General features: G+C 45.7%; 1 protein-coding gene across 16 annotated transcripts in view; it reads right to left on the bottom strand.

Moving 5' to 3' along the window:
• EXTL3 (exostosin like glycosyltransferase 3) overlaps nt 1–27,170 on the bottom strand; it is a 130,783-nt gene that overhangs the window by 21,762 nt on the left and 81,851 nt on the right. For 10 of the 16 annotated variants that reach the window (XM_055809956.1, XM_055809962.1, XM_055809955.1 and 7 more), the window contains 2 exons: nt 16,374–16,500; nt 9,817–12,444 (listed from right to left, as the gene is read on the bottom strand). In XM_055809956.1, the coding sequence (XP_055665931.1) occupies nt 9,817–11,964 (2,148 nt within the window). In that variant the 5' untranslated portion in view covers nt 11,965–12,444; nt 16,374–16,500. Of the gene's footprint in view, nt 1–9,816; nt 12,445–13,014; nt 13,092–16,373; nt 16,501–19,042; nt 20,211–27,170 lie in introns of those variants that run through there. The other 6 variants (XM_055809967.1, XM_055809966.1, XM_055809964.1 and 3 more) reach the window with 5 other exon arrangements.

Raw genomic sequence — 27,170 nt, 5'->3', positions numbered from 1 at the left:
TTCTTTCACAGTAAAAGATGGGGCTGTCCCTTACTGCAGAGATAAGGCGGGCTCCCAGCCGCTGGAGCTCTGGGCAGCTCCAGAGATCAAAGCCATGATTAGCCCTTTCACATTGAAGTTGGAAACTGAACCTCCCTGCCGAAAATGCTTCAAGTGTTCACTGTGGAGAACAAAACCATTTCGTTTCCCCACACAAACCTTAAAAAGCCCTCAGAGTTCAATTTAGATAAGTATTCAGAAACCTGAAGACTTTGCTAGACTATTTTCATCTGGAAGTGTTATCCAGGAAGCCTAAGAAAAGTTTCACTAGATTTCCCATCTTTCTGCTGCTAGTAAATCTGGGAATAGGTGAAAAGAGCATTTCTGTAAGACTACACGGAGATGTACAAGTGCATGCTTTAGTGACAAGGCACAGCTTTCTGTTCTCTGTGCCTCAGTTTCCTTCTAGCTTATTAGCAAGATGTCCTTAGCTCCGTGCTTATGATCTTTTTGCCAATTGCAGGAAAAGGGAAATAATCTTTCTTTGCAGGGCTAACACAGATTTTCATTAATTAACTGAAGGCTTTAAATGAATAGAAGTGACTTAAAACTACTCCTTTCCCCCCTGATTTTCTCATGCTCTGTAAAATAGCATCCCCTCACTACCACCAGGAAAAAAAGCTCCATCCTTTCCGCATACTTGTAGGTAAACTGTGCAGATTCCAGGGATCAGCAGTCAAGATCAAACTGCAGCCCATGGCTCTGAATCCAGTTCCTCCACCACCCTTCTGTTCATTGACTGCTTTTCACAGGAGATGAACCTCCTCCTCCAGAAGCACAGGAAGGAGCCAGGTGCTGTTTTTTGGAGAGGGGAGAGCTCCGTATCACAGCATGGCAGGGAGATCCGTCATGCTTTATCGCTAACTGCGGTGTTTGATTTCAAGAAAATTGAAGAAAAGGTATCCGTATCCATCAGTTAAATAAGGGAGAGCAGCATCTGCCTCCTCGCCAGAAAGAGGAGGGTACTGTGGGGAAAAGGGGTAAGAGACTGTCCAGGAGATGAATAATCCTGTGGCTGCCGTGCTGCACCATCACCAGCCCACTGGTAAACTTGGGCATAAGTCACCATCTTCTATCTGAGAGCTGCAATATCATTGCTGATCGATCCCACAGAGCTTGGGGAGGCATCTGTGAGCTACATCAGACACGTAAGAACAAGCAGTGATTAAAACCTCTCTCTCTTGCTTCTCATCTTTCTCTAACCTTGTATCCAAGAGTTACCTTCTTCTTTATAACCTTCTCATGTCCCTCACAACTGCCTCCTTGATGTCACAAGGACCCACAACATCCCTCCTGTTCCAGCAAACTTTAGCAACAGATTTTCTTTTGTCCCATCTATTTAATACCCACAAGCCTAAGCCAAATTCATGACCTTAGTGACTGCAGCTCGCTCCTTCTCTCCTGTGCCTGGGGACCCATCCATTTCTTGTGGTACAACATCAAGTTAAAGCTGCTCTGGGAGACAAGGCTGTCTTCACTTCACAAATAAGACAGCCTCGTACAGAATGCATAATCAAATGAATTTTGCACAGCAAAACCACTCCGCCAAGACAGAAAAAAGCATGGGAAGAAAGGAAACGCAGGTACTTGGGCTCTGGGACTTTACTGGAAGAAGAGCGTAGCTTGCAGTGAAGTGGATGTCAACACACTGTGCCAAACAGACCAAGTAAGAGATGTAATAACAAAGTCACAAAGAATGAAAACAGCGTGAAAAGAGAAGGAAAAAAAACCAGAAAAAGCATCCACACACTCAGTCTCCCCTCATGCTGGTTCCACTGTATGGAATAATCAGATGACATTAAATATTCTGTTGTTATTGACACATGCACATGCAGGCCACCATGCAAACCCTAAAAGTAGCAGGAATCCAGGCCTGGAAAAACAATGTGTTATTTTGCTGCTGCACTGACTCCAGTGCCAAGTCCTATTGTGCTGCTTTTGTCCCCTAGCTGTTGAGACAAAGTCTGCTCCAAAGTGGAAAGCATTTTAAAGATGCACAGACAGCTTTCGTGTTGGTGGTTAAAGGTTTCAACATGGGAGAACTGGCCCCCACGACATCTTCAAGCTTTCACGTGTGAGCAAAACCATCTGATTATGTAGTGTGCAAGGATGCTTCCTTCCTTTGTTATTCCTTTCAAATGCCCCAAAGTAATGCTTTCCTTCTGGTTACTGACCCCATTAGCTGCATCCTAAGCCAAGGGAATTTGGAGAGCTGAGGCTGCAGTAACATTTTGTCTATGGAAAATACTACAAACCAGCATATGGCACGTGAGAGAATTAAGTGCTGGCTTTAGGCAACAGCAGTGGAGATTGCAAGAGTGTCTGAGTTAATATTCAGAGCGCAAATCCCTAAGAAGTCAGCGCTGCTTGTTACATTATCAGCATACATACACGCATCACTGCACCTTTGCTTAGGCCCTGCAGTGACAAGCATCTGGATTTTAGCTTCGCAGGTAAACTAAGCAACAAATTGGCTCGTTCCTCTTCTGGTCTACAACACTAAAAATATATATTGAGACAACAAAACTCACAGGGATTTGAGAACTAATCTGCCTCTCCAGCAGCACCATGATCTGCAGGCAGCAGGTGGTGCTACGTACCCAACAGCAGCACACACTTTCGTGCAACATTGCCCTACCTTGTAAAATTGCTCTCACAGAGAAATCTAACTCGTAAACCTGTGATACACTGCCAGTAAAGCTGGTGCACTGACTGGGGCCCATTTAACCCAGAGATGGTGCAACTCTCTCATGTAAAGTGACTCAGTCCTAAGAAACAAGGTCATTTTCTCAGCTGATTTTGTCATGGAAAGCATAGCCTGAATCATACCTTCTGGAAGCAAACCGGTAGCTCCCCACTCCCATATGCAACTCAGGACCTACAAGTTAAGTTGGGTTCCTCCTGATTTTGTATACAAAAGTTGCGACCTATGGTCAGGCAGGGAAAAGCGTGAAGCTCTGACTCACCAAACAGCTTCAGCAGGCAAGCTGGTCCAGAAAAGCAAAAGTCACATCACCAAGGAAGAGTTTGGTAAGGTGCTTAATTACCTAGTTGAGTCAGGACCCGAGCTGGTATTTATGCAAAGCCCTCAGGAAGGAAAAGGATCGATTGGAATGGTGGTGTGATCAGCATGGAGAGTTTTGTTCTCTTGTTCAACTCACAGTCCCCAAGAGGGCCTCACCCCAGATCATGCACATCAGTCTGGTTTAGCTCAAGTTACTGGTGACTGTGCGAGTTGTTAGCTTGCAAGGTTGGCTCTGCTCTTACCAGGAAACCAAACCTGATGTTGAAGGACAAGCAGAGACGCTCATGCTGCCACCACAGCATGCTACACACTGCCATTCAGGCTGATCAGGTTCTGTTCCTCCTCCTCTTACCCAGAAGCATCACCCTAGGACCCCATCACGGTCCTTAAAATGGAGGCACCAAAGCACCTTCAAGTATTTCTGCTAGAAAGAACGCGCAAACCTGAGGCATCTGTCCTTCAGCGGCGAGCGCGGCACAGCATGGTTATACAGACGCTGCCCAAACAGAAGGGAAAGTCATGACAGCATTTCCCCTCAGCCTGCTCCCGATTAACAAGTGGCATTTGAAGGGACACCGAAGCCAGCCAAACAGGTCTGCAGACACAGCAATGCTTCCGGATTAGACATTTTCCAAAGATTATTCCTTTTTAAACAAGCAGCTAAATTGAATGAGCTTTCTCAGCCGGCCACCAAGCCAGCAGAAAAGGACGTTACGCCACTGGAACTGGCTGCAGAGATCAAAGCCAGCTACTTATTCTATAACAAAGCCGAAGGAAAGGATTAGTCACTGCCGAAAGCCACAGGAGCTGGCATTGGCAGTGAACCCAGCTAAATTGCTCAGAAATGCCTACAAGCACACACCACCTAACCCCGGAGGAAGGAGAGAAAGCAAACTGCTGCAGGGCTTCTCCAGCCATGGCTCTGTCACCAAAGGACCTGCACGCATGGAGAAAAGAGTTAGAAGTTCAGGCTGTCATTTCTTAGAACATGAGCACAGGCTGTGAAAATGTTGTCTGGGGCTGAATAAGGTTTAGCCCCTAATGTGGGAAGCCCTTTTACGGCTTGGCTGGGTTCGTAGGCAAAGTTCCACGCACGACACTGGCAGCCCATGCAAAACCCTTGCACTTCCAAATTAATCCAACCAAAAGCTAGTCGTTACTGGGAAAGTGGGAGAGATGTTACACTGGCTCAAAACAAAGTGAAGCCACAACATAACTGGATAGCCCCGATCCGAACAAACAACGCCCCCTCCCCAGCAACACAACCCGACATCAGGTCAGTACAAAATCTGAATTATTAGCTAATGAGGAGAAATCTCTCTCTCCCTCTGCCTCCAACATATGCAGCCCAACCAGCTTCAATCTCAGATGAAATGACGTTGTTTGAGAAGTTTTCAGGCAGGCTGCAGAGCAGCCAGCAATGTTCAGATGATGCTACCAGCCACCAGGCAACGCATCCAAAGTGATGGATTTCAGACCAGTAATGTCAGCAGCCACCCTGAGCTGCGTGCAAAGGGCTCAGGTCAGGAAAAAATAAAGACAAGTCTTGAGAAATAAAAGTAACATTGTTTGGAAATCACTGTTCCAGCTTCAAATACCCCTGTAAAGAGGTGAAGCATGTGTTCCCATGAAGCTGTCTTGTCTTCCACAAACCTTTTTCTCATGTTCCTTGGACTTCTGCAGCCTTTGGCAAACAGAGATCACTGTACTAAAGCTCTCGTAGTCTGAAATCAACAGTTCCTCTCTCCTTGGATGGCAAAACCTTTACCTAGAATGAGATGCCTTCTCCTTACTCTACTAGACAGGAAAAAAATTGTTAAAAATGCATTTTAGTCCAGTTTAAGAGCCAGCCCACCTGACGATGCTAAAGTTGGATGGCAGAGGGTACCTACAAAGGGCCAAGTATTTCTTTTTAATCAAGATTATAACCAGCTTCATGAGCTCTCCCGAGCCCACTTTTCATTTCCCCAGTCTCCTCCCATCTCTAGGGCACAACCCACAGGCTGAGAAACAGGGATCTGAGAGGAGGTAAGGGGAGGCTGCTGAGCACACAGTTTGCTTTCCTGGCTCAGGCTGCAACTCCTGGGGGTTTTAAGGAAGTTTCTGAAAGGGAAATTGATAATTTAATTGCTGCATTAGAGGATCTGTGTGGCTGTTTTGAGTGCAAGCTGCTCCATAGCTTAATCACCTCGCTGCTTGGGGCTTTGTGCTTTCCCCACTGAACCAAGGGCATATGCAGCACTGGCAGCTTTCTGAAATACATATTAAATATATTAAAACAAACTCTCTTCAGGTAACTCTGGCTGTTCAAGCTCAACTCACTCTTTTAGGTTTTTAGGATTAAAACCAGAGCAGGAACAGGGAAAATTAATCCTGCCCCCCTGCCCGAACCACATCCTGCTCATAGCCGCACGGAAGACGGATGGTGAACCAGCTCTGGAGGATTTCAAGAGCTGCTACATCCATGTTCTGGGTTTATTTAGCATCTGGACTTGCACCTATGCTGTAAGTTTGATGAGGAATTGCAATCAAGTGCCCTACAGCAACCTGAAAGCAGCAGCACATCAGTGCCAAGCACACTGCAAAGCACAGCAGGATGTGAATCTTCTTGGGTGCATCTTATTACCAATTTGCGTGGGCTGGATGTGTGGTTACCCGAGTGTTTTGTTTCATTTGTTTCCCTTCACTTTTATTCATGTGGATGAAAATGCTGTCAAAGAATTGCAAAGCAAAGAGTGAGGTTTCTCCTGTCAGCGCCTGTACGCTGTTTAGAAATCCTGAGCACGGAGATGCTGAAAGGGGAGGTTGGAAGCCTCTACCCCGAGACTGAGCCAGATCTTCTCCTTAATGACTCCTTTATTCCGCCGCTGGAAATCCTTCCAAGATTAATGTGCGTGCAAGGGCAGTGTGGGAGCAACAGTCAAGTATCGCCACATCACTCAAACTCTTGTGCAGTCTTTCCACCTGTTCAGAGCAGGATTTAATCCAAATGCCTTTCCCCTTTTCTTCCTCGTAAGCATGGAAATAGCAGCAGCACTCGCTGGTGAGCTGCGAGCAGCACCACGCCAGGGACTTCAGCAACCTCAGCAATGTGGTGTCCAGGAGGACTCCTACCCCTGCTACGAGGCATCAGAGTTCAACTGCTGGCAGAGATCGGAGGTCCAGGCAGTTTTTAATTCCTTGAGTATATTGTGACTTTGCCAGATGCCGCAGACATCTTGAAGTATGTATCTTGAAGGACGCATCAACGCTGCGTAAATCCAGCAGGGAAGCACTCAGAAGTTAAGCAGTGGTTGCAATGTCGCTGTTGGTGCTGGTAGTCACACTCTCCAGGTTCTTCTGTCTGAGAAAGTTCTCCTAATGCAGAGCTACAGATACAAACCCTTGGAGAAAGCAAGTTTTTAAGCCTGCACAAACAAGACTTTTCACTTACCACCTTTGTTTTTTGCTGTGCTGTGCTACTGTTTAACATGAAATGGGAACAACTTTTACAGCTCAACTCCAGCACAAAGGCACTTCAAATTAGAGGGTGATCTACCTACATCTGTTCCAGGGGCAGCCTTGAATGACTACACAAACTTTACATCAAACTAAATTTGTACCTAGTCACTTCAGGCTCGGTACAGGGCCAGAATATTTTATCAGAGACTCCTCTGCAGCTAAGCAATCTTACTGATTTTTTAGTAAATTCTGCCCTCACAAGAAATCTATATCTAAGTAAAAGTTCTTAAAAATCGAATATATTCCGTAGTCGTGTTTATCTCATTATCCATGAAAGATCCAAAGATCCAATGCAGCTTTAAGCTTTGCTCTTGATTAACTCCCAGCCCACCAGGGAAAAGAAACCACATAACCAAATCACAACCAAGCAGCACAGCCTGCAAACAACATTTCAAGGAACTGATCGATGAACTAAGGTCAACCCAGGCACTAAGGCTAAAAAGGAGGAAGCTGGACTCTCCTTTGGGGTATTCTGCTAGCACAAAGCTGCACAGCTGAATTGTAGTCCTCAGTCCCTGAAGCTGAAGCTCCAGCAGCATCTTGGTGGGATTTAGGACAATATTATGCTTCCAAGGGCTCTTTCAGCCCAGGACATGCTAAACACATTGCTTTGTCCCATTAGGCTGCAATTTTCTTCAATAACCTTCTGGCTTCGGGTGCTTTGATCACAGATCACACTAGTGACCACGCTTCTCACAATCAGATGCTGCCTGGACCCACTTCAGTCGCAAGTAAGGGGCACCCAAATCTGCCCCCATCCATTTCCCTTCCCCCCAGGTTTCCTCCACATAGCTCTGAGCTTTGGGACTTGAATGCAGGGCAATTCCTGGCACCCCAACATTACTGAGAACTTATCTGTAATACAGAGATATAGCACTGCTTCAAGATCTGAAGGAACTGGATACTCCCCATCAAAAGACACCTTTTCCCCCCACCAGGAAATGAGACTCACAGTTCTGCTGTTTCTTTTGACATCAGCAGTTATACGGGCTTGCATTTCTTGCCAACCCCACGTACCCACCTGCCTCTTCTCCTGGCTAGCACATCCCGCATCTCAGCAGCTGAGGCTCACACAGACCATCACCTCTGCTGCCCAAGTTCTCGCTGCCCTTTTCCACAATGGATCTTCGGATCTGTTGCTGTCTGATGAAGCCCAGGTAAGTTTTTCTACCATTACTGCACTAAACCATCCATATGGATGAATATTACAGACTCCCAACGTTAACTTAAACACCCAGGCTAGAGATGGACTTAGCACCAAGCACTTTGGTAGGATGAATGCCTGGAGAATGCCGAGTGTCAAGCCTCCTATGAGAGATCCCAGGAGGCTTGGGCTCTTTTTAAAAAATGGGATTTAGAAAAATGCGAAGAAAGCCTATTACCAGGCCAACACGCTCGTTTGGAAAGGACCCCAGCAGAAGCTGGCTGTGTTCCAGCCGTTCCCTGCCATTTGGCCACGAGCACAGTGTTACCATCCAACATCCCAAAGCAGACCCAAGACAATCTCCTCCTCATGAACCACGCGGTACCAAACATCCCCCATAGCAAATAAACCCCTACGTGAGCCTCGAAGGCAACACGCAGCAACCGGTGTGTGTCAGAGTCCCCCAAAAAGCCAGTGGGTCTGCAACACAATAAAGGTGCAGATGAGAGCAGAGTAAAATAATGGCCATTAACTTCCATCTACAGAAACATATTTTTCTTTCACAAATAACACCCATTAGCAATCCAAGAAGAACAATCCCCACTCTTCTGTTCTGAAGAAGTACACAGTTTTTCAGCAGACACAATGCAAAGATTTTGCAGAATTCAGGCATTCAACAGGACTAATGTGAAAGATTATTTTGCAATTATCCAAGCAATTTTCTCTCCTCATTGTCCATGGACCATAAGGGTTTTTAAATGTGAGCAGAAGGATTTATTCACCACAATAATAATAAAACGAAATATTAAATCAATGAATCTCTTTGCATGAAGCATAAAGCTCACACTGCTATTAAGCTTAGTAGCGTCCTGTCACATAAACCACAAGCAGTTTGCCTACTTAAGTACCATCTCCCTCTTTTATTTTTCCCTTCCCTAATTTGTAAGGCATTATCTTTCCATTTGTCCTACAAACGCAACTGGATTCGGTGTTGCTTCTTGTTAGTGGCTCTACACCCGTGCTCTCTTTATGAGGTCATGTGGAGATTTATATTTAATATTGACTGTTAACAAAGGCCAGAGCAGAAAGTTATGCTGGGATGACAGAGAAGTCCTAAAATACATAGATAAGTAATAATTTAGGGAGAATTAACTCCTTACAAGCGACACTGCCAATATGCAAGTGAGTAGCTAGAGTAGCTAGCTAGGCATTAAAATGAATGTTGGTCTTTGAAGGTGTTGCTTCTTCAGTTTCACTGGGGGTGGGGTGGGGTGCGGCGGGGGGAATAAATAAAAAAAAAATTCAACTCAAACATAAGCAAAAGTCAATTACAACCTTTGGAGCATGGACACTCATATGGTCACATTGCCCTTGGCTTGTATTCACTTCTCTGCCATCCCGGGTAATAGCAAGTGATAACTAACTTTTGAGGCCCTTACAGTAGGCAAGCTTCAGTGAGTCCTTCTTCTGTTTTTATAAAAGATTTATCTGGTAAAGTGCAGGAACAGTCACAAAGGTATTTATAAGGCGCCAACTGTCCTCACCGCATGACAATTAAAAAGCCTAAGCAAAGATTTTCAATAAGCAAGATTCTCTAGCTTTAAGCCTCAAGATTCATATTAGGGTCCATAAAAGCAATTACCATTTCATGAGTGCTGGACACCTGGCACCTCTAAAGATCCTGTATTTTTACAATTTAGACTCTCCCACATAACAGCTCTTGTATTGCATAACCTGAAGGTCACTGAACAACTTCTCTCATGACAGCAATTCATCTTGCCTAAGTTCACACGTTCACAGATCACATCCACCTCTGAACATCGGCCTCCCTCCGAAGCTGGTGGAGAGAACCAGGTGTTTCTAGAGCAGGAGCCGGGGCATTCTCATGCCAACACCTAAAAATGGGTCAGATGAGTCATACCTGTAATCTCCCTGTTTTTCTCAGCTGATAAAGCATTCAGACAATGTACAGACAGCTACAACCGTAGGAGATGAATGCTGTCCTAGATGACTTCAGCTAAGCTGACACACTACAGAAGAGCTGAAGCCAACTTTAACGCACAAACCCCACCAGGAAGCAAGACCATAGTAGCTACATCTTTCTTACCATGATTGGGACGCCAATGTCTGGCCACAAGAGATCCTCAGAGGGAAGCTTGGGAGAGTTCCACACTACCACAACTTTATTTAAGTACGGGAGACCATTGAGCCTTTCTAGGGAGTTCATCAACACTTCCTCCCGCTCGTAAGTCAACATCACTACTGTGAACTGCTCCCGGGGGACGTTGCCACCCAAAGCAGCCTGGAACTCCTTCCCAGAGCCACCTGCTCCTCCACCAATTGGTCGAAATCCAGTCCCAGACCCCAAAAACTTTGCTTCTGATGGTAAAACAGGGTCAAAGGGAGTGTAGGGGAAGAGGTGGAAAGGCCCCGGAGCAGTATTCCAATTCCTGTAGATGTCCATTGCAGTGAGGGTGAAATTGCGGAGATATTTGGGAGATGCATAGGGTGGTTCTGTTTCCACAGGCCCCAAGTCCAGGTCACCGTTGTCTGCCATATTGGGGTCTGTACCAGCAGCTTTGCCAGACCGGTGGGGAATCTCCACGGCAGTTTCTTCTCTGATAGGAGCAGCCGGGATTTGGATTCGAGTCCTTATGATAGCTAAGACTGTGCTGAACACGTTGTCAGAAGTGGAGAAGTAGGTCTCCCACAAGAAGCGGCCCTGCCTCCTCATGGCAAGGAGATCATTGTCAGAAATGCTTCTCAGAAGAAAGTGCACTTCTGTGATACGTGGCTTTGGTATAATTAAGGCTGCCTCGTTCCACCGGATCACATCATTATAGGGTAGTTGAACTTGCTCTCCAAGAATCACCGGGATGGCTCCAACTTCCAGAGCCTCAAACAGTCTCATGGCACACCCAGCAGAGATCACTAAGCGGGTGTCCCCCGGGGTGATTATCAGTGCAAAAGTAGATAGCTTCAGTAGCTCTAGTCTGTCATCCCTTTCTCCACACAGAGCCCACTCAGTGGGCAGACTTGCCTTAGGCTGGTTCTTACATGTGAACTCCACCAAAACAAAGTCCAACTTGCTGTCCTGAACAGCCTTCAAGGTGGTAATGATCCGATCATCATAGTCAGCTGGGGCATTGCCTTCTATTTCCTCTTCAAAAGAGCGAACCTCTTGCAAGCTAGATCTGAGAGACTCGATTTTCTCTCCCTGGAAACTAAACAGATATTTACGCTTGACTGGCACCTGGGGTGGGATTTCTAGGAAATTGGGTTCAGACATAGCGTGGACCAGGGGTGATACCACAATATCAAACCCCGGTCGATACTGCACCTCGTAAAAGGTGGACTGGGCAATCATGGCACGCCCTGTGCTGATGTTGTAAATGAAGTTCTGAGTTTCTGATTTCCTCGATAAATTGATGATGAGATGGTTATGTCCATCAGTCCTCCAATATGGCAAAGAGTGCAACTGTTGCTCTAGTTCAGTAGGTTTTGGCATTACAGGCTCTTGCATTTCCCCCACTAAAATTATATACACACACGCAATATTTGCATTTTCAGTAACATAAACATTAGTTCTAACAGTTGCCTCAAAGGCTTGTTTAATTAAAGGGTCTAAGGAACTACCAAAAGGGTAATCGTCACTGTTGTAGACATAGACTGGAAAGCCAGATGTCAATGGGCAGCGTGAGTAGTCAAAGCAGTTGTGTAGCCTGCAGTTTCGGCTGGATTTTGGCAGGGGGAAGGTCACATCATCTTTGTCTGCCAGCAGCCGGATGGGCAAGGAAAGCTTGGGCTGGTTCTGAGCCATCAGCTCTTTGTAGGAATGCTCTGTCTGGCTGATGACGTTCTTCAGCTGCAGCAGGTCCTGCTTGGCATTTTCAATGCTCTTTTTGCAGGCCTCTATCTTCAAGTTGAGCTTGGCGATTTCACTGTTGAGCTCCTGCCGCTTGGCCTCCAGCTGGAGCAGCTCCTCGCTAACTGACTCACGGATGCGGCACAGGTCTTGCACATGCTTTACCTCGCACAGCTCATTGCCAGTTCGAGGGCCAAAAATGCGCTTGCCAGCATCGTCTGCGTCATCGATGGTGGTTAGGTAGTAGTGGGCAATGAGGGGAAAGAAGACTAGGATAATGAAAAGGGTGAAACTAAGCCAGGTGAGCCGGATCCGACTGGACCATCTCAACATCCATGGCTGGCCTCCGTTCCCCACTCCCCCATTCCGCAACATCGTATATCCAGTCATGAGTTCAAAAGTCACTGCATGCCCAATCACGTTGGATCAGTAGCCATAACCAAAAGAGTTTTTATAGCGAGTCTCTCTCAAAAAAAAAAAGTTATTGTGCCTGCTTAGTGAGAAGCCAATAGAAGGGGAATTTCATCTTCTTGTCGTGCCGACAGCTTTTCTACAGTCGTTTTGCTGCATGCGCAACTTTTGATCCCATTAGACTCAATCACTGACCTTCTCACCCACCCCCAGCCCACCCCTGGTCTGCAGGCAACCTTTGCTGGAAGTGTCACAGCGTTGTCATGGTGATTCAAAGTCTCAACCAGCAGAAGAAAAACACAATGGGATCAAGCCAAACTCTACTGCTGCTCTCGACATCCTGCATTACCATCCAATGAATATGCAGAGGCACCAGCCATTGTGGAGAAGGAGCCAGAAGAGCCTCATACAAATGTCAGTCTCTCTCATCACTGCTGCATGGCTGATGCTCTGCCATTCCTACAAGAGAACAATCATATATTCAGACAAAGCAAACAAAAGGACGACTCAGTGACCTAAGACATTGCTAGTTTTTAGAAGCAACTGTCCCCTCTGCAAAAGAGCATCCTTTGTATATCTAACACTCCAGGGTTAATAACAGTCAATCTGATGGGATTCATTAGATGCAGACACATGCTTTTCTTCTCTGGGCACTCTGGTTTTCATTAGAGTCGCACATTTCAGTGGCCAGATCAGAAAAATCACAGCCCCTGCATCTGGTTTCCTATTTCTGCCTCTGTCTCGCTGTGTAACTTCACAGAAGCTGCTTAACGTCTGCAAGCCCCTGTCTCCTCATGTACGAAATGGAGATATTGATGTACACCTGCTCTCTTCACCCACCTTTTAATGGCATGTTGTGATCCTGGGACACAGCAGTGCTGTGAATTTGTACTGCATAACTGAGTGTAATCACTATTGTTCTGGTCTAGTGACTAGAGTCGATGAGGAATTTTTAGATGAAGTGTTTTGCTTTCATTTCCTGCTGGAAAATTTTAATTCATTGCAACAGAAAGTTTAAAGGGAACGTACTCGTGTTGGTTACGATTACCTCCGCTGGTTGGCAGCATACAAGAGAGAATTTCTTGTCAAAATTGGAGTAGTCTGCTCTGTTCATCAAAGCAGAGACGCCGAAGTTAGGATCTGTTGGGTACCACACCACCCAAGCACTATCAACTTGCTTAGATATGCCTTTTTGCTCGGAAAACTCTGCTAAGGCACTGAATGCCTGCTAGCATGGGCATAAAAAAATAATAAAAAAATCAAGGACGTGGCAAATTCAGCTCTGAGTCTTTGGTCTGTGCCAACAGATTTAAATCTAGGCCACATGAATATATTGCCACTAGAAACTCTCCCTTCCCTTTTATTAGCATCCTCTGAGGTATCTAAGTTTCTGGGATATTCTTTCATATACTGGACTTCCCAGATCACTGATGAATATAGTGCTAGGCTTAGCATCGACTCTTGCACAGCCTCAAGAGAAGCTTATTCATTTCCGCTTCAATTTTTAATTAGAGGAAAGTCATCTACACTGGTGACGGTCATTTTTCACTAAATCTATTTAATACTCCTCTCATCTACTCATGAAGAATTAGCAGAAAGAAGGCGAGGAAGCAAATCTCAGCTGATAACAAGAGATCTGGAAACAAGCCAAAGCAAAACCGAAGTTCACCTTAAAGGAACAAAGAGAAGTCAGGAATAATTTTCAGTGCAGTCCACAAGTGTGTGTCAGAAAAAATAAAGAGAAGACTTGACTTTAACCAGGAAAATTCATAATGAAAGGGGAAAAAAGTGGAGTAATAAAGCACAATTCCTAGGCCTATTTTCCTACATGGCCATTTGTTGTCAGTAACTGAATGCCCCCTGATTAAATGGGAATCCCCCCCAACTCTACCCACAATGAAATTGTACAGCAGTATGGACACTTAAAATTCAGGCAGATTTTAAATTGGTAACATTGGCAAACAGCACTGGTGTACATCTCAGAAAGGTGAGAGAATAAAAGGGCTAAAAAGTCAGCAAAAGGCTAAATCAGCTTTCTTGGATCTTGGCGGCACAGCCACCGCGCGCAGATGGGGAAGGCTTCGGCTCTGCTGGCAGGACATTTTAATATTATTCTCTGTACACCAACTTGCATTTGCCCAGGCTGGGAGAGAGGCTGGTGATGAATGTAAATCCCCAGCGCTTCTGCATGGGGCTGTCAGTCAGGCGCAGGGAGCCTTGGCAATAGCCGCGCACTTGTGTTGTGCCTCTGGGACCGCTACTACGCAACAGAAGGGTTTTAGCACGATCGGTGTACAAACCAGGTGACTGAAGGCAAAAATAATAACAGTATTTTAAAAAGATTTAAAAGTCTATTTTTCTTTTTTCCCCTTTTTTTAAGCTTTCCCCAAGACATGAAGCTCATGCTGTCACTGTTATGTGGGCATATCAGTTGGTCAGTCCCTGCTATTTCAGCCTGGTCTCATAGGGGCTGCAAAGATCCCAGAATTGCTATGAGTTTTCTACAAACAGCTGGCCAGATGAGAGCTGCCCTATTAATCCTTTTCCTGAGGGAAATGCCAAAGCACATGCTCACTTGAACATCAGCGAATCTAAAAAACTGCTTAACTTCAAGGCACACGTGGGAAAACAAGTTCTGCTGGGATTTTTTGTTTGGGGATGCCATGGAATAAGTGCAGTCAAACCTGCAAGGTGTTGAGACAACACAGAAACAAGGGATCATAAATGTGGCCAAGAAAGAATGAGGAGGCATATGGACAGGCTGCTTCAGGCTGGCCAGAGAAAACTGCAGCCCCAGAGGCCATAAAGGCAGTCCTGAAGATTACCAGCTAAGACTGCATCTAAACCTTGTTCCTTGGCAGCTGCTTTGCCCATTTATGAGCCCTGAACAGTAACGAAATGGCAAACTGGACTCCCTAAAATGGCAACTGGGATCCCTGGAAAACTAAATCCATCACCCCACACATGATCCTCTGCAGCTGTTCTGCCACCTAATCCTTTCAGTGGCTACTCTGGTCCTTCCATTCAGTTGATGCAGAACAAACTTTAACCTCCTGACCTAAAAACATGGGCTGTGAATTAAAAAAACCTGTAAGCTCACAAACGTGAAGCTGACAAACTGACTCTGCTGCTATCTTGGAAAAGACGACATGGGAAAAAACCAGAGCAGGCCGGGGAGGGATTTAAAATGCAACACGCATGGCTTGGAATCAGAAGTATTGACTGTCAGTATGAAATATGTGCTGGTGATAAAGCAAGCACTTTAGACACTCTCTCAGACTCTTCTTCATTACTAAGACTTTATTCCTCATCAACTCAATAGAGCCTGAGGTTGTAACACATCGTTATTAGAGCTGTAAAAAAAAAAAAAAAAAAAAAAAAAGAGGCAAAGTAAAAACCCAATCCGTGGTTTTACCAAGAGAGACTTCAGTGTTGTATTTAAGAGCAATAAGCAACCCTGGGGAGAAAGGCTGCTGATTTCCATAGCTCCCAAAAAGAAGTTTGGGAGGAGGAGAAACAGGTTAGTGGCTGGGCTTTCCAGCCAACTCATCCCTATCATTCCCAAGCACTATGTAATTCTTTAAACTGATGGAGCCTCACACAGAGAACTCTTGTTGACATTGTAACACACAAAACAGAGGCAGGAAGAGCTCCCAGGAAATCAGAAGCTCAGTAATTACCAGAGCTTCTTCCCAAATGCCAATCTGACGGACTTCTTGGGCACGACAGATTTGCAGGCTGCAGTTCCTTCTCCCACAGCACAGGGCTGTGAGACTAAACTGCTGTTTGAGCATGCTGTCACATCTTATTTCAAATCTCCGGCTATGCTCCCAGCTTTCTGCAGCTCCACAAGTAGGCACTCTCTGTGCCAGTAAAGTTACAGGAACACCTGAGTCTCTCCCTCATTTTGCATTTCCAGTAGAAGAGCCAGGCTGGTCTGATCTGTGGATGCTGATGGAGTCACTACTCCACAAATGTTCAGTCACTGAAGTCTTCCGCAAATACCTGAGCACACCTATTCCTCCCTGCTTGCATCTCCTTTTGTTCACCTCTATAATAAATTAAGAGAAATATTGTTCCTTTCTCAGCATATTTGTGAACAGAGCCTGGAAACTTTAAACTTATACACCTCCAGAGCTTAGCATAGCAACAAATAACAATTAGGTAGAGTATGGTGGCACAGACTGCACTGAACCTTCTAGGAAGAAAATCCACAGGGGTCCTGCATCTGCTGAATTAGCTCCCAACTCTGTCTGTACGCACCCATACTTGTCCTGACTCTCTTTCCTCATCAAATTATGGGTCTGCAGTGTTAGCACTGCTATATTGCCTCCACAGACTTTCTGCTGTGCTGGTCCTCTCCACAGGGGGTGAAGCACCGTACGCACCTCTGTCACGCAGGGTCCCTCCTGATGAACGGTGAAGGATGTCAGGGAATGCGTGTTAGCGGCTCCTGTGCTTTATCTGTCCAGTCTCGAACACACAGTTTCTATTGCCAAGTCTCTTTCACCAGCACTAAAAATGAAATCAAAGAGAAAAAAAAAAAGAAAAACAAAACCCAACTTTTTTTTTAAAAGGAGAAGCAAAAAATTCTGCTATACAAAGAAAATACAGCATATTTCCCCCCCTTTAGAACAGGTGAAATGGAAAAGAAGCAAACATAAAACAGCCCTTCAGCAATGATAACATTCTACTTCCTAATGCTCTCAAAGGAAAGGATTACACCCCAAACCTCCAATTGCTTCGGGAACAGGAGCAGTTGAACAAGGAGAATCAATCTATTAGGTGTGTGCTTTAAGGTACGTTTGAGAGCAGATCTTTAAAAGGAGCAGATGGAAAATTCACTCTGAAATTCTTCACATGCTACAGCCTTAGGGATCATCACGAGGGATTTGTACCATCTCGAGAGCTCACAGGTACAGAGAAATTCTCCTAGGCTAAGATCAACGCTGCTACACACACAACCAGTAAAAAGTCTTGTAATCTGTAAATTCAGGGGATAAACTGCATCCCTGGCTTTAGGAAGCTTTTATCTAAACCAAGGAACATTCATCACATTTGCAGCTCCATGTGAAGTCAAACCTGCTTCCAGCCGTGCCCCCCATCTGCAACTGGCCATGCACAAGGTTAAGGGGTTGCAGAAAAACACTCCAAGAGAGCCCCTCCATGTGCTTGCTCCAGCGAAGTCGGAAAACTACGTGTGCTGAAGAAGGCAGCAGCTGGCTGGTATTTGGGGAAATACCATGTACATTCACCCTGTTCTTCTACTTTTTCCCTGTGCTGCCTTTCTGTGCTCTATTGGAAACGGGTCCCAGACAACATGGATGCTGGCTTTGCACTATGTTTGCTACCTTCTCTCCAGTCAGGTGTTCTCCTGCCCTGACAGCATAGGACCCCTGTTCCCAGTACAGCATCACTTCATCTTACAGTCTTCACAAATGCATCTCCTGCGATTCAGAAATCCTTGCAGGGAGGAGAAAGTGCAAATTGCCCCAACACCTCATTTGGATGGGGAATAGAGCTGGGGGAAAAAATGCAGCCAAATAAAAAAAGCAGGACCTTACAAGAGCTTTTCTAACTTCCTCTCCTTTGCAGACCTTCCACCAGCCTTAACTGTGAGAGCAGAGAGCGATCAGAGAGGTATTTGGGGTAGTTTAGAAGTGGTACTTGAAAACAAATCCTTTGAGACCTGCTTTTCACCCCATGTTTGTAGGGGCTAAAGGGCGCTCACTCCCGCAACCACGGCATGTCTTACCAAGGGCACTCCAGCATGCAACACCTCAGGGCCCCAGCCCTTGACCCGGGCTCTCACCCTGCAGCCGCTCAGTGCCAGGGTCTGCAAGCTCTCTGGGCACGAAACGGATAGGTAAGTCTGCCGCAGCTGCCAAGAGTCGTTATCAGTATGAACTCTTTGCTGCTGGTTGCAGAGCCCCAGCAGGCAAGTTCAAGATTAGACCTTTCTCAGATGCAGTTGCCCTTTCTTTCATGGCAAAAAAACCCCAGAAGCAGCAGCATCAGCTCATAAACCTCAACAGGTGGGACCCCAAGATGCACATCTCTGTACTTCTGCTGGTGCTTTTGAAAACTTATGACAGGTGAAGAGGGAATTGATATCCAAAAGAGATGTACAGTTAACCATCCCAGGTGTGGAGGTAAAATGGAGTGCTGCTCCCTCAAGGATGAAAGTTGAGTTGCCTCATCATCACAGAAAGAAAAGAAGGAAAATCAGGGTTAAGAATTGGGAGAAGTGCACTGGACATCCAGGCTAGGAGCAGGAAAAAAAGAGGACTGGAAGGGTTGGGAGTGGGGGTTCCTCCTGCCGACTACCTGCAAACCCAAATCTGTCTGCAGTGGCAGCAACCAGACCTTCCAGGGCTCCATCACTGGCAGAATGAAAAAGCATGTGGAGGTGAGGAGTGCCATCAAACCGCAGCTCAGACCACTACCTCCTTAGCCAAAGCTGGCCCTTGTGATAGCAGGCCACAAGATACTCAAAACTCAGCTGGACAATGCACAGGTTCAGAGACCTCCAGAGGTCCCTCTCAACTTAAATCATAGACTCACAGAATGGTTTGGGTGGGAAGGGACCTTAAAGACCATCCAGTTCCCACCCCCCCACCACAGGCAGGGCCCCCTCCCAGCAGCCCAGGCTGCTCCCAGCCCCGTCCAGCCTGGCCTTGAGCACTGCCAGGGATGGGGCACCCACAACTGCAACCAAATGATTGTACGATTCTGTGTCTGGGCTCTCAGGTGGCAATAACTTAGAAATGTGAGCAGACACCTGGAGTCAGAGTGTCCTGGGTCTGCCCCCAGCTCTAACATTGCCTTTCTCCAGCACCCAGGGGAAAACATGCAACCTCCATGCCTCATTATCCCTCTTTACGTAGCAAAGGTGAACTCAAACTGCTTCAAGGCAGACAAGTGAAGAACCAACAGTCTGGCTTACAGCTTTTTGTTCCCTACTGGGGACACAGGGACAAGAGCATGCTCCAGGAAACGCTCAGTACTGTGGCAAGCAGAAGGTACAGAAATCTTTCCCCTAAGTGCTTCCAGGTACCTGCCTGCTTTGCCCTCTGTGAATGGCAGCTGCTGAAGGTCTGTCATGCTCCTCAGCTGAGGTTAACCAAGTGGTTCATGAACATGCATTTATTCTGATGAGATCCTAAAAGACAGTAAAACTGCAACCAGTTTTCAGAGAGCACGTAACGGAGGTATGGAGAAACACTTGCCCAAGGTGACCCTAGAAGTGGTGCCAGCTTAGGATTCATTCCACATCTAATTGTCCTGTCTGCAACATCATCCATCTTCCCAGCCTCCCTTTTCCAGCAGTGTCCTTCTCCAGTGCTTTTCTGTTTTCTGCATAATGCATTGCAAAATCTACTTTACATATAGAGCTTTTAGGTCTTAAGTTTCTTATTTAGGGTTGTTTTCTGGTAATAAACCAGCCACATTGTTTTATTTATTTTTCCAGGCTGCACACAAGCACTTCTCTGCACAAAGAAATACCCAGCTTATAAGCAAATCCTTTTACGTTCTGCGGTACCGAATGGCAGAGCACCCTAGATGCAGAGTTCACCCCCCTCCAGATTCTCAGAGGAAGGGACGGCTGGGCAGAGCTTTACAAGAAAGCTGGTAAATCCGTACAGGCACACCATGGCTGATGCTGTACTGCTCACCACATTCCCATTTACAAAGTGCTAAAGATTTTTTGGGATGCGGGAAGCAAGCCTAGGAAGCAGGTACTTTGCTCCATCATGCGCAGTGGTACAAGCTGCTCAAGGAGCCGGTGTGTGGCTGATCTTTTGTTCACCGCTAAAAAGCAATAAATTAGGTGTGGGAGGAAGAGAAGGCTCTTCCGCTTTTACCTTGAAGCAATTAGTGAACAAGGACTGTCTTGAGGTAAAACCACAGTGAAGAGCCAGGCGCTTCACATTGTACGAGAGAAGCCTGCAGAGGTCAGCTCCAGCCAGGAGGAGAGGGCTGGCTTTCCAAATGTTGACTTTGTGAGACTGCTCGAGTCCTTTGTATTCTTTGTGGTTTTCAGCCCTAGATAGCTCAAACACATTATTTTCCCCAAGGCAAAAATACAAACCTTTCTTACCTCCCTAAAACACCATCTTCATCACTTCCTCATCAGCAAATAGTCACATGGCAGAATTCAGGCTCCTGCTCCCTGACAGATGCTTCAGGTCCTAATTAAGTGCAAATTTAAAGCTTCCTTGGTCCTGGACATGTTATAAGAAAAAAGAAATATTGCCCGAACAGCACTGAAACACAATGCTAACAGCATATCACTTAGCAGGGTGGGTCACTATGGAAAATAACCTGTCTCTGTGGGTTTTCTGGAAAGTGTGTCCATTTCCCGCATGCAGCAAATCAGCCAGTTCTGAAGACTGAGCATCTCCACCGAGGGGCCTCTAACCAGCATGAAATCATATGGGTGGCTTCTCATGGACTTCAGCAGGCAAGGGGGCAGGTCAGCAGTCAGTCCTCATGACCCAAGCACGCCAGGAAGTTTACATCCATGGAAGGCATACAGAAACAGGGGAACCCTGGCTGCTACATCTGAGCAAGATGCAGTGACATCAAATTTGTCAGTGCTACATGGCCAAATTAACCCAGCTAACCAACTCCAAATGTACATTCCCTCCCTGTAATAGCTCTTTCACCCAACTCCCTGCCTTCCCATTTATATCTCTGCTGCTGTGTGTCTTAACACCAGCTTTTCCCCTCCTCTCAGAAAAGCCTTTGATGCATGGGGCGGGCTGCTGAGTACAATCTTATTAGTAAGCTGATGGTCTTCTGCACTTTTTGGAGAACGCTTCATCACCACCTAATCGCCGCTCCATTTCAGACAGCCCAATTGATCATGCCAAATAACTAAATTACCTGACACACCATAATCACCCATTTATTTATATATATATATATATATATATATTTATATAGCAGGTAGATTCTTATCCAACACGGTTCATTACAATGCAAGCTAGAAAGTCAGATGCACAAACACAACTATTGCCAGGACTCTATTAATTTGGCTTTGCTTCAAATGGGGTCCTACGGGCAAAAATCCCTCTCTCATTACTGGACACCCAAGTCACATGGTCTCCAGTAGGTGAGGGACATTAAATACCTTTATACTGCACTCACAGGCATGCAACACAACAGGAACCCAGTGGCTGAACTAATCTGGATCAGTTTTAGGAGAGGGGTGTCACCATACCACACACCATCATGCCACCACCTCTGCTGAGCTTGTGTCAAAGCTATCCCTCTAACTATTAACAGCATCCTAACCCCACTACCACCATTATAGCACTAGCTGGTAGCACTTGTGCATGGGTAGGCTCTGGAACACGTACACTCATGTAGATCTGGCCACATACAAGAGTGGAAATGCACTCCGCACAGAGTTTGAAAGGCAGTAACTGCTTCTGAAGAAATGAGACCTCCAATAAAAATCAAGCCCAGACCAGGATGGGCTGGAGAGCAGGCTGCCCTGTCTCCATCTTGGTGGAGAAGCATGGTTAAGCTTAAGGTCAGCCATGGGAAAAAAGTAAATCCAAGGATATTCTGCCCTTTTTCTAGCCTTCTGAGAAAAGCTGATGATTGCCCTGCCTCTTTTCTCCCCATCACACAAATGCCCCTAGCTTTACTGGCCCTTCTGGACTGTAACACACAGTGTTTTCCTCCTGTTTCTTTTTCTGGACCCCTCAGAAGCTCCTTTCACTCACCAACCCAGCACTGTGCCTCAGCAAGCCTTTTCTAAAGACCTGGCTCCGTGGTGAACCAAGTCATGGTGAATGTGCATGTCTGGCCATTCTTTTCCCCGTGTGTTTGACCTGCGAGTTCCCCAGGGCATGGCCTATGCTTAAAACAACTCACAAGAGCATCATGCAGGGTATCTACAGATCTTCCTCCTATGCAATGTGCCCATATGCTGGCCAGAAAGCAATACAGCAGGTAGCATCCTTGCTGGAAAAATGCTGCTGGTGTAAGTGCCATGCCAGATAAAGTCCACACCTGAAACCAAGAGGCACCACTGGTGCAGACCTTTCAGGTAAGATCTCTGCCAGCTAAAGCAATGTTATGATGGCTGAAATAAAGAAATAAAAACTAATTACCATAGCTGTGCAAAGCAAAGAGGAACCTGGCCAGGTGACTTAAGCTGGCCTAACAGACCAGATGTTTGCAGTCCAGTTAATGAAAGTCTGTGCAGGACACCTGCACTATACAGGTTAGGATGTGCAGATGTGAAAGCAGTTAAATAAGGCACTTCAAAATACACAGAGAGAGAAACACAGTGCCTGAGGTTTGTGGGTGTGCTTAACGAAGTTATTAGCCAGCAGAGGAGTGTATGATAGAAGATAAGCACCAGCAGAATGCATGATAATTAAATTTCTACAAAGCAAAGTGGCTGCTTCGATTTGAAATGCTGGATAATTTGACACATGCTGTGTGCTGTTTCGTCACTGGTCCCCAGTACTTCGCTTGCAAGATAGCATAAAGAAATATAAATGACAAACCTAGTCTCAAGCCACGTGGCTGGTGAAGCCTAACAACACTCAGTCCCTGGAAGAGGCAGGATAGGAGACAGCGAACTCCACACAGCATGCATGTCCAGCATAGAGATTGCTCCTATCATAATGGGTTGGTAGAAAAACGTATAGAAAACACTGCAGAACAGATGCAATAATAACAGACCAGTTAGGAAGGGCAAAGTTACGCTATTCTGTTTAATGAAGGCCTAAGACAGAGCTCTGGGAAAGAAGGATCAAGGGAACTTGGCCAGAGCTGGAGGTGAAGGAAGGAATTAACTTTTCACCTGCATAAGGTAGATTCAATCACTGAGCAAGATTAGACAGGTTTTGGAAAGCCATGGGTTAGAAATGTTAAGCTAAGGGTTAGCTTGAGCCTGCCTAGAAATAAATTCACCAACTAAATATACCCACTCACCAAATTTTTAATAATGCAGGGTTATATTAGCCATCAGGCAACCAAAGGAGGCCTCTGCATCCCTCCACCCTCAAGCCTGTACCTGTGCAGAGGGTCCCAATGGGGGTGCTCCCTCCCACAGCGTCACTGCTGCAGCTGGGGTGAGGTGCAGCTCAGACTGACTGGTTCCCTTTTCAGGGTTTCTTAATAACTGAAGCTTCATAGGAGAAAACCCACCAAAACCACTAACAGCAAAACTCCCTAGTTTTATGAAATTCTTCTCATATACAACTTTACATATTATTTATTTTTATTTGGACTTTGTGAGTTCCCAGCTCATACCCAGCGCTCAGCAGGCACCAGCAGCTCTCCATACTCTGGGAAGCACAAGTGGGATCCCATATGCTGAAAAAAAAAAATTTTTTTTTGCACTTTCATGTGTTACACAGCATGTACCACTGCTTCACACCTCTGCGACGGCCACTTTGTGAAATGCTTTAGGATCCTTCAAAGTAAAAGGTGATTCTGCTAACTCTCAGGGCTGGGAATTCAGGGATATTAGGAAGAGCATGGCAGGACTGTTCAAGGGCTGGAAACTTAATGAGCAAACACAGCACTTCTTTTGACCTCAAAAGTTACTTTTTAGGATAAAAAAGAGCAGGTCTTAAAATAAAGAAAGCACGATGAAATGTTTCAACCAATGGCACTGCCGCATGGAGCCTGTTCCTCAGCATCCTGGAGCAGATGTGCTGCACTCAAAATGTCTTTGTCTATTAAAACTGTGTCAGCTTCAGAGACTCCAAAACTCCCTGTGGCATAAACAGAATTTCTAATGAACAGCTGCAGGATACAGGAGTAACCACGCAAAGTGCAGCTGCTGAGATAATTTTCTTTGCCCCTCTCTCACCAAATTTCTTCTGCTGCCTGAATCCTACTTGACCCTATTTGGGCCTCTCCTGTTCTCCCTCTCCGACAACCCCACTGCCTCATGGTGTCTTCTGCAGCCTCCACAGATGAGCGCTTGTCAGCCCATCAGTTCAGTCTATCCACATCCTTCTTCATGCTTCCCTGTGACCCACCTCCATCCTCCTCCTTCGCAGTGAGTCAGCTAATGACCAGCGGTTTAAGGGCAGAGACCCAGCACTGGTTTCCTCTACTGACATTTATTACTTCCGAAGCTTGTGAGCATCACTCATCTCCTTAGACCGCATCTTGCCATGCCCGCACATCTCCTGGTCCAAGAGAGGCGCACTCCCATGCAAGCCCTTGAGGACTCTCGCGCCTCTCCAGTCCCTGCAAGAGCTTTGCTGCTGCTTTGCCTGCTCACACTGAGAAAATGCAAAAGGGAGAAATATAGGCAAAAACCATTATCACACCAAACCCTGTAATTCCACAGAACATGAGCAATCCTCAGGGAAGGATTCAGCCTGAGTAAATTGAAAACCACTAATAGATCTTTTAGCTTCAATGCTGCCTTCCAGGCCAAGGCACCAAAGCATGACTCCTTGTGTGAGCTGGGTTTTTTTATTTATTATTATTATTGTTATTATTTTTTAAATCCTCTGGTTTTGAAACCAAAAATGTGTCAAGCACGCAGCCTGGTCCAAAGGCACTTCCCAACTGCTCTCCTGAACCTAATGGTGTCCTGCTAGCTAGCTGGAGAAACAGCTGGAATGGTTATTATTTTAGTCAGGCACTTGTAACAGCCCCTGCATTGGTCTGCACTGTACTTAAGAGAAAAATACAATCTATTGTCTCAGTGTAGCCCCAACAAGCACTTCTGGGAACACCAGCACAAATGAAGCCTGAATTCTTACTGTTCGATGCCTTCAATCTTTCATGGGGTTCTCCAGTACCCCATAAAGAGCCTCGGTTTCCTATTTCCAGGATATTTACAGGGAGTTAATGCTTTGGTGAGCTCTATCTCTCTAATTTGAGTGAAAACAGTTGATGGGTTCAACAGTTATTGGAAGACTAACAGATAAGACCAGATGCCAAAGTCCCATTTTATTAGAACACTCTGACAACATTAATGAACATCTAATGCTAAGCAAAAGTGTCTTTTTAAAGAAATCCTTATTAACTGGTATCGAACATGCAGGCCAGCTAAATACCTTGTGGCTTTGAGACAATCTGATGTAATCATATAATGTCCAAATGCTTTAGCTATTCATCCACTGCAATGAGTGGTGAGACTGGTGCTAACACTGAGCAGCTTAAACCAGCCAAGTTTTTCCAAAGTTAATGGCTTAACAGCCTCCCTGGATGGCAGCAGGATGTGCAGGACAGATCTTACTCATAGCTGACAGGGCTTCGAACAGTTAAGATCACTAATGCACTTCCATGGCCTAGAGGAAAAATTCCCAGAGAAACCATGTGCCAGGGATACTGTGGATATGCGCTGCACTTCAGAGATTGCCCAAGTAATCCTCACCAGCACAGTGCCACTTGCCTGTTCACAACAGAAGGTGAAGAGAATCCAAATGTTAGCAGAGGGGGTACATTTGGGAAAGCTGAAGCTACTTTGGTGAGAACGAGCCAGGCTTAAAAATACTCCAGGCAGAAATCTCCAACATGCAACAGCTATTTTTGCTGGGTAAGTGGCGCCAAATGCCCTTGGAGCAGCTTAAAAATAGGCAGTGGGACACACTGCCAGCACGACGCTTTTGCAGTTGAAACAATCGCTTCCAACACAAGCTGCTGTCTCCCAGCCATCATCCCTAAGATCAGACCATTTCCTACTCATGCCAGCTTCAGAGACCATTTGCAGAATAGATGCTGAGAGGTCCTAATGGACAAGGAAGCCACAAACGTCTCTTCCAGCCATTTGTATCAGTTATTACAGACAGAAGAGTAAGGCCTAGCATCTCTCATGCTGTGCCATCTCACTCTCATCTCAGTGACTTGAGCCATAAATGGCTCAGATCACACAAAAATATTGCAAGGGACAGCACAGCTAATTCCCTTTTCAGCTTAATAGCATAATAGGTTGGCTAGCGTGTGGGTTAACTATTGCCATCCACTTGACAAAAGCTGCTCGTGTCCAGAGTAAATACCTGGTGCTGAGCCAAGCAAAGGGGAGATGCTCCCAGAGCCTGGGAAAGCTGCTGGTGAACACATGTTTTGAAGGGCTCAGCGACACAGCCACCAACTCCACTGCGAACGTGCCATGCAGACAGACATGAAGGCATCGGCCTGGAACAAAGTCATTAAGATAGCCACAAAATTCACAACTCAATTTGACCACTGTACAGAATCCAATAAAAATAATAAAAAAGCACTAGGATGGCTATATTAGATCAAACCAATGATCCATCCACTTCAACCCCTCACTCTCTCACTCCTGAGTGCTCATTTCCAGCTGCTTTAGTGCAAAATACTCATAAATCATAGTCACAGAACAGCTTATTAGAACAATTTCCCCCTAACCACTAGCAAATAGGAGTTGCATGAGTCCTTGAAGAACAGAAGCTTTCCACCAAGATACTTCTTTAAAGTGATCAATCACATATAATCTTAACTGCACAAAGTCTGAACTGTTAAAAAACCACACACACACACACACACACAAAAACGAGAGAAAAGGAAAACCACATCAAGAACTTGGTTTCATAGCTTCTTGCAGCAGTGAGTTCCACAGCTGAGCTCCGCAAGTTATTTCCTTTCACCAGCTTCAAATACAAACCCTCCTAATTCAGTCTGTGCCCTCTTTCATAGCATCACGCACCTCTACAGTGATGGGATATGACAGGACTCTCACCCAACTCACTACAGACCCAGAGGAACAATAAGAAAGCCACCAGCAGAAGAACTGCCACCTTACCTTCTTCTCTAAGCTGTCTGATATTCCACCACATGCTCCTCTCTGAACTAGGCAGTATTAATTTTTTCAATCCTTGCGACCATCAGCATTGGCAGAGAAGTAGAAATAAATTATCCTACTGCCAAGGGATAATTTCAGCATAAGTTTACACTTCTGCTATTGTCTCATCCTTCCTGATGCACATCCTGGTTCTCCAGTACACTCCTTTTGTGGAGTAGCCCTCCCTCTCTTTTATCTAACATCCTCTCTAACATTTATGTTCTGTTTCTGTTCCAGTCATTTCCCAAATCTGTGCCGAGTTTCCTTTTTTTTTAAATTTGTTCTCAATATGTCACTCTATATTATTCAACAGCAGATTTATTTAAACGTGTCAATGCTGTTGCTTAGCAGATCTGACTGTGCTTTGCAATTTAAGCCTGCTTCA

Source organism: Falco peregrinus, chromosome 7 (genome assembly GCF_023634155.1).
Source record: "Falco peregrinus isolate bFalPer1 chromosome 7, bFalPer1.pri, whole genome shotgun sequence".
NCBI lineage: Eukaryota > Metazoa > Chordata > Aves > Falconiformes > Falconidae > Falco > Falco peregrinus.
This window is presented reverse-complemented; position numbering and strand designations above follow the sequence as displayed.